The 8,064-nt window shown below is 47.6% G+C and overlaps 1 protein-coding gene and 1 pseudogene across 1 annotated transcript in view; one reads left to right on the top strand and one right to left on the bottom strand.

Annotated features, from left to right (window-relative positions):
* The first annotated feature begins 93 nt into the window (after positions 1–93).
* FLNB (filamin B) overlaps positions 94–8,064 on the top strand; it is a 133,107-nt gene continuing 125,136 nt past the window's right edge. Inside the window, exon 1 of the mRNA XM_011371826.2 lies at positions 94–553. Coding sequence (XP_011370128.1) covers positions 262–553 — 292 coding nt within the window. The 5' untranslated portion in view covers positions 94–261. The remainder of the gene's footprint in view (positions 554–8,064) is intronic.
* Positions 7,787–7,905, bottom strand: LOC111746617 (annotated as a pseudogene).

Raw genomic sequence — 8,064 nt, 5'->3', positions numbered from 1 at the left:
CCGTGTCCCGGGGACTCCAGCCGGGGGGTTGAGACGGGGCGGGGTTTCAGGGGGGCGGGGCGGCTGAGTGCGCAGGCGCGGGGCCAGACGCCTCGCGCGGCCAGGGGCAGGCTGCCACAGAGCAACCCCGGCCGCCGCTCTGGTAGCAGCGAGTTCGAGTCCCGCTCCCCCTCCGCTTTGGTTTTCGCTCCCTCAGCCCTTGGGCCTCCCGACGCTAGTCCCCGGCAGCTCGCTGCGCATTGCGCACTCCCCGCCTCTAGGATGCCGGTAACCGAAAAGGACCTGGCGGAGGACGCGCCGTGGAAGAAGATACAGCAGAACACGTTCACGCGTTGGTGCAACGAGCACCTCAAGTGCGTGAACAAACGCATCGGGAACCTGCAGACCGACCTGAGTGATGGGCTGCGGCTTATCGCGCTGCTGGAAGTGCTCAGCCAGAAGCGCATGTACCGCAAGTACCACCAGCGGCCCACTTTCCGCCAAATGCAGCTCGAGAACGTGTCCGTGGCGCTCGAGTTCCTGGACCGTGAGAGTATCAAGCTCGTGTCCATCGGTGAGTGTCCTGGCCCGGCCAGGCGCCGGCGGGTATACCATCCCTACCCCGCACCCCCGCACAATTCTGGGGCTCCCTGCCGCGCGCCCACATCACGACCTGCAGGCGCAGGCTGGATTTGCGCTCGGAGGCCGGGGGCGTCGGCCCCCGCGGGGGTAAGGCATAGGGAATGTAGGCCCCCTCCCTGGTGCCACCCACTGGGCTGCGACTTCGTGCGATATTTCTTGGCCGTGCACCCCGGCAATATGTCTCTGACGAGTTGTGGTTTGAGGTCTTGAGTTGGGGTAGCACGGGGAGAGGTGGGTTTGTGGCATTTCTCTGCGCCTGGGGTGCCCCTGAGGGAGCTGGGAGACTGAAAACCTCTGGTCTGCTGTCCCCGGGGGGTGGGGCCCTATTCCGCTGCTCCCCAGAGCCCTCGGCCCGCAGCGCCCAGTTCGGTGCGCTCGGCGGTAGTAGAATGGGCGTTGGTTCAGAGGCTAGGGGAGGAGACCTGGGGTGGGACCGTTCTGTGAGCCTGGGGCCTCCCCGCCCAGGTGGGGAGCGGGACCTGGTACCCTCCCTTGCCGTCTCCGGAATGGGTGTGGGCCTGGAGGTGGGAAGGGGAGCCGGCGGGGGTGTGTCCGCCTCGCTCCCTCTGCTCGCAGCTCCTGCTGTGGGCCGGAGCTGCAGGGTGAGCCCGCTCTTCCCTGTGAAGTTATAATTTAGAGATGGTTGTGGTAATGGGAATTGCTGCCTCGTAGGGTGCCCAAATTAGTGGGCGCTGTGTGCCAACAGCCTTCTAGTTATCTCAGTCCTTACATATCCCGCGAGTTGGGCTGTCTTTTAGACCCATTTTACAGAGAAGGGGATCCAGAGGATTAATTGACTTGCCGAAGGTCTTGGAAGTAGCAGGTTCCAACTGAGAATTGAAGGAAGTGGGTGACAATTAAAGGAGACTTTGCCTTCCTCTCCCCGCCTTGCCCCACACCAGGGTCTTCCTGAGAGGAGGGAGGGAGTTTGTGTTGGGTTCCTCTCTCCCTGAGCTGGGAGAGAAGAATGAGGGTGAGGTCCCCACTATGCCCTGGGCTAGTGGAGGGCCTCCAGGAGGGTCACAAGGCTGCTGAAGGTGTGGGCTGTCATACAGAGCATGTGTCTATACAGCATGTTTGTGTGCAAAGAGGGATAGTGTGTGTGCACAGAGCGTGGGTGTGCAGAGAATGTGTGTGCCTACATCGTGTGTGTGCTCTGCCAGGTGAGCACTTTGTCAGTGAGGAGCTGGCTCAGGCCTGGGTCTAGGGTCTCTTCTTGAGGAAACCAGACCTTATAATGACCCCATTGATAGGAAGAAAGGGTGGTGGGTGTGGCTGCTGGGACTTTCTCCCTCATAAAAGGGGTTCCCTCTAGGCTGAACCTCCTCTGGTTTCTCCCTCTCCTTCCTCCACACCTGTCCTGGCAGGTAGGGCTGCTTCCTGGGCCCAGGCAGCTGCCACCGCCCAGTTAGCTTCCCCATGAAGAAGGTAGCTTCTCTGTAGAGTGAAGCTGTGGGGCATGCTGTCATTGTCTTTTGGGGGCCCATCTCCTTTAACTGGGGAAGGAGAACCTCAGAATTCTCCTGGAATTCTTTCTTTTACAGAAACCAGCTTTCCTTTGAGGAATCTCAAAGCCTGGCTGGGCTTAACTTGGATCCTTTCTTTGTTTTAAAATATGTATTTATTTAATTAACTGAACAAAGAAACTTAAAGTAAACCAGGAGTATCCAAACATGACATGAAATCTCTTTAAAAAAACTAAACAAAACAAACAAAAAAACCCAAACCACAACACCAGAAAACCCTGGACTGCCTAATTTACCAAGTGTTTACAGAGGCTGCAGCTGCTTCCAGCATGGCTTCCCATAAGTGCCCTGAGCTAGGGGGTCTCATTCTAGACTTTGTCTGGTCCCTTGCAGTTTTCTAACCTTCATGATTTCCATTCCTGGGCCATAGTGTCCTCCAAGGTCCTGACATTCCAGGGTTAACCTCTCCTTTCCTGATTGTGGGCTTGTAGGCTATTGGCAGTTTCTTGCTGTGGACCTCTTCTCACCACAAGTTACATTGTTTTATTTTCTTTTCTCCTTTTAAATCATTTTTTTGGATCTTATTCCCCAAAGTGGCATTCCTGGGGTCAAAAGGTGTGACCACATTTATGATTCCTGTCAGTGGCTCCCTGGTTGTTCTCCAGAAAAATCTCAGGCAAACAGGTTTTCCAGCCTCTGGAGACTGGAGGGAGATATGCCAAGGGCCAGGACTCCTGTAGGAGTAATGCCTGAGGCCTCTTCTTCCCTTTGCTTCTGGGGCTGTTGCTGGATAAGAGCCCTTCAGAAAAAAGGTCACATCCAGCTGGGACTTAAATTCAAGTATTCACTGCTTATGTTGTGTTGCTTTGTGCTGATAATGACACTAGCTCCAATTTGAGGACATGTTAATTGTGTTTTGTTGATCGCCCCATTGATCATCACCTTGAATCCTGGAGTATAGTTTCCTTATTTATATAATGATCTTAGGGGAGTCTGGGAAGCTTAAGGGTTTGCCTCAGTCCTGGCCAAGTGCTTAGAAAATTGTTGCCGTTATAGTTGTGGTTGTTATTAGTATTATTATTTCTATTTAAAGATGGAAACAGGAGTGAAGTAACTTGCAGAGGTCACTCAGCTAGTAAATGGTGACTGGAACACAGTTCTGCCCAGCTGAAATTGAGTCTTCACTCATTTGCCTTCCAGTGTCAGAAATGAATAAAATACAGCCCCTCTCTTCTGAACAGAGAGCCCCTCTAACACTTTTTAAATCTGGGATGTTGGGGGTAGTGCGTAGTGGCTGGACACCCACACTTTGAGTCTCTGACCTGGAACAAAGCAGGGTTTTTAAGGTGGTAGGTGAGTGACAGGATTAATCCTCTGAACTGTGATGGTCCCATGAGATGAGTATCATGTTGGGAGGTGAGCAGAATCAGTTTACATCTTTCATCTTGTATTGAGATGAATTTGTTGAGGGAATCAAAATATTTTCTTTAGTTTCTTGTTATGTCCTGGGCAGTTCATAGTGAGGCCTCAGCATATTTAATTCTAGTTGCCTGCCAGAGCTGGCAGCTTTATTTACTTGTTTTTCCAAAAACCTTTCTAACATTGGGCAGCCCAGCCAACTTGGAGAAAAAGGGGTCTCCCAGCCCAAGAATGACAATCAAGGCTGTCTAGAAGTTTGGGTGGTGTGTTTTGGTTTGATCCTTTAGAAAAAAAGGAATTCTTTCCTTTTCAGGGGATGTGGTCTGACCCTAATGTTTACTTAACGTGCCTGCGCCAGGCCAGTGCCCCAGAGCAGGCGGTGCATGTTCCCAAGACCTTAGGCCACTGGGCAGAGTTTCCAGGGTGGTGGGTCACTGTGCCGCTCAGCCCCTTTTCCTTCCTTTTGTCCCACCCTCACCAAAATAACATACAAATAATCCTAAATTCTAGTCTTCCTGAATTACCCAGTGAATGCTAGTGTATCTTTTAGGCAATGTAGTTCAGACCCAGAGAATGCTTAAAAAGTAGCAAAGTGGCATGTTTTATCAGAATGAACAATTTCAGGGCCATTTGCAACCAAGTAACACATTAGTGTTAGAGTTGGCTTTTGTAGTAAAGAACAAGGATTCTTGGTTCAGATCCCACTTGCCCCTAAGTAGCTATTATTAAGACACTTCTGTGCCTTGGTTTCCTTATCACTAAAATGGGGACAGTAACTACCTTGATAAAAATTAAACAAGTTAACATTTTTAAAAAGTGCTTGAAACAGTTTGTGGCACATAGTAAGTGCTATATGAGTGTTTGTTTAATAAATCAGGTGCTTTCCAATAATATTCTCAGAAGTCACACTGGAGGGTTTGTACACTGAAAGGAGATTTGAAATCTGTGCCGCTTCGGGGAGACCAGCTTGGTTGGCTAATGTTAATTCTGTTTGTTATAATGGGGTTATGGATTACCCTGAGAGTGCCCCCTCCTTGGAAGGGGATGACCTCTGGTTATGTTATGGTTGCCTCTGGAGCCCATTCACAACCAGCTTTGTTTCCGAGAGCTGGACAGGAGCTCCGGGTGGCTGGTCATTCCAGCCTCCCACCCCATTCAGGAATCTCTGGGCCAAATCACTTCCAGATGGCAGTTGGGCCTCTGCGGAGCTCCTCCAGCAACGGTGGAGCCAGCATGCCAGTCAGCAGCTGCCATTGTTCTTGGAGAGTCTGTGCTGGAGGGCTTTGATTTAGAGCCAAATTTTGTCTCCTGGGTACTCCCCCCATCCCTGCCCAGGGTTCTGGTTCTATGCTATGAGGCGGGTGTCACTGGTTAGTTGAGGATGGCAGCCTTGCTCCTTGGGCAGCAGATGTTCAGGCCCAGAGCCTTTGGGCCCTGCCCACAGTGGCTCTATGGCCAGGACGGGGGTACCACATCATCCTGATTTCTCTTCAGGTCAGCACATATTGGCTATACTAGATATAGACAAATGATTCAGGGTATGGGCCTGAAGCTAGACTGCCAGGATTCGTATCCCCTCTCTGTCCCCTAGCAGCTGTGCAACTCTGGTTCACTGCCTTAACCTTTCTGAGCTTGTTTCTTTATCTGTAAAATGAAGGAGAATAAAGTTCCTATCTTAGAGTTGGCTGAGAGCATTGTATTTGATTAGGTTAAGTTGTAGCATAATGCTGGCATTATCAGAAATATTATTGTGCTTTTGAACCCAAGTTTAAGACTTTGTCTTGTCTTCCATTTGTTCTCTGGCCAGTCCTACTGCAATCATCTGGTGTGTTAGCTATTCGTTTCCTTTCAGTTTAGAACCTCTGATGACGATGCCTCCCAAGATCTTTTCTTCCTTTCCTCATTCAACAAATGTATGAAAGACCTACTGAGCCAGGCCCAGTGCTAGAGCCACAGTAATAATGAGAGTCATGTCCTGACTTGCACAGACTGCTCAGCGTGGAGGAGAGACACATAACCAGGGAATGTCCTTCTCAAACTTTCAGCCACAACACAAATCACCTGAGGACTTGGTTAAAAATGCAGGTCTGATTCAGTAGGTCAGGGGTGAAGGCTGAGGTTCTTCACTTCCAACCAGTTCCTAGTTGCTTCTTTCTGGACTATGCTGTGAGTAGTGAGGATTAAGATGGGGAGGAGCACCTTCCTTCAGGCTGGGTGGGTTGGGAAATCTGGAGGGCTTCTTGGAGGAAGGGCTGGTTAAGTTGAAACCTAAAGCCTGACTAGAATTAGACAAGTAAACAGTTAGCTAGGTGAGCACTAGAGTGGCACAGTATGTCAGGTAGAGGTCAGAGGGCTGGCTCACATAAGGCCTTCTGAGGCTGAAGACAACCATCAGAGCATCTTCCTTGAGTGAGTTTGGGGTAGGACAGGTGAACCCAGGTGAAATGGATCATCTAATCTGGGAAGCTCTCAACTGTTGCTCCAGTCATTCTTTTCAGGAGCAATTTGTAAATATGCCCGTTCCTCATATATGTATACTTGTAAGCTATATACGTATACCACCATCAGTCTAAATATTAAATATTGCTAAAGCTTAGTTTGTTTTTAGATGACACATCCAAATACAAGATCTGTTTTTTCTGTACTTCAGTGGATTATCCTGTGTGCCCTCGGGGTACTGTGTGCCCTATTTGGAGGCCCCCGAGGGGCCTGTGTTTCAGTATCTCCCTCACCCCACCCCACCATATTGCTATTCTGCATTTAGTTTCATCTTTAGTTATCCTCGGTTAAGGAAGTGGATCTATAATTATAACACTTTTCTCCAATAATAAGTTGAACCAAATAAATAAATCCCGTGGAATGAGCCATTTCAATCTAAATGCATGCTGTTCTAACAATTAAAATTGCCTTTCACTCTGCTGGAAGCCATTTTACGTTACTGTTGTAAATCTAGTTATTCATTAAACATGCTCAATAATCATCAGATTGGCTCAGCTTATTGGATAATAAACAACAGTATTTTCTTCTTCTGGGGCTTGGGAAGTGGCCTTGTATTTTTAAAAGGTGCCTAGCTCACTTTTCTTGGGTAATTAAGTTCATGTCTTGGGAAAGATGATTAGAAAAACAAATGGTTCTCTTTATGACTAAAGTGATAAAACAGTAGGTGAGGGTAGGTAGGTATACCTGATATAAAGGATGGAACTATTGGGTATTTTAATCATGGCCGGTTAGTATCATGATTTCTTTTTTTTTTACAAGAAAAATAAAAATCTGAAGTTGCTGCCTATCTTCTAAGAGCCTTAGAGCAGTAGCCTTAACTGTGTTCATTTGATAAGTTATAGTTAGATGGTTGCCATAACTCTTCTGCAAAATTTTCTGTTATAAAAATAATTTGATGAAATTTTATTTACACCCATTGTCTGATTACAAAATTTACCAAAGAACATTTGCTTTCCTGATCCTCTTTTGACCTGTGCAGTGGATTGTTCTCGGTCAAGGTTTTCTTGTATTAAAGCAAAGAGCAGTTTGTTTTTTTTCACTTTGTCAAGACTGACCACAAGATTGAATTATTTTGACAGAATGTTTGACTTCCTCCCTTTTCCCATTATCAATTGGCAAGGAGGACACTGTGTTCCGCCTGCATATTCCTTGGCTGTCCTTGGTACCAAGAACGCACACTGATGATGCCATTTGTGTTTCAAGCAGAATAAAATGAACAGAAGTAAAGCAGTAGAAGTCTCTCACTACAACATATCTATTTACTTTACAAATGTGGAATCCAACTATGACATAAAAAAAATACAGCTTGATGCAGGCAGGCATCATGCCCGGCATGGGAAGTGAGGCAGATCTGAGCCTCAGTGACTGGAGCAATGTCTAGGTGTACACACCTACCCTCTAACACAATATCTAGCCTTTTCCCATGCCTGCTGGCTGCTAAGCATTGTCCTGAGTGCTTTACCTTTATTACTTTTAATCCTCGTTATGAACCCTGCAAAGTGAGTGGCTTTATATCTATTTCCTTTTACAGATGAGAATACTGAGGCTCATCAGATCGGCCTCATTTCACATGCCAGGCATTATGCTTGCCTGCATCATGCTGCATTTTTTTATGTCGAAGTTGGATTCCACATTTGTAAAATAAATATGTTGTAGTGAGAGACTTCTACTGCTTTAGTTTTGTTCATTTTATTCTGTTTGAAATTTTACCAATTTGAATTAGTGAAACTGAAATTTTCTACAAAACAAAACTTTTTATTTACTTATTTATTTGTTTTTAACGCCTACAGCACTTGGTATTCCAAGGTGGTCTCCCATCCAAGTACTAACCAGGCCTGACCCTGCTTAGCTTCCGAGGTCAGCCGAGATTGGGCGCATTCAGGGTGGCATGGCCGTAGACCAAAACAGAACTTTTTGGCCCAGTTGCCTTACCTTTCCCAGCACCTTAGAGCCTCAGTTGTGTCCTTCTCTCCAGTTCTAGGGACATCTCTCTAGTTCTTTCCCTGCCTTTGTTTGGTTCCCAGAGGCAGTGATTTCACTGCAGGTCTGGACAGTAGGG

The sequence above is a fragment of the Pteropus vampyrus genome, unplaced genomic scaffold (assembly GCF_000151845.1).
Source record: "Pteropus vampyrus isolate Shadow unplaced genomic scaffold, Pvam_2.0 Scaffold195, whole genome shotgun sequence".
NCBI classification, from domain to species: Eukaryota; Metazoa; Chordata; class Mammalia; order Chiroptera; family Pteropodidae; genus Pteropus; species Pteropus vampyrus.
The sequence above is the reverse complement of the archived record's forward strand: the minus strand, read 5'-3'. Positions and strand labels throughout refer to the sequence as shown.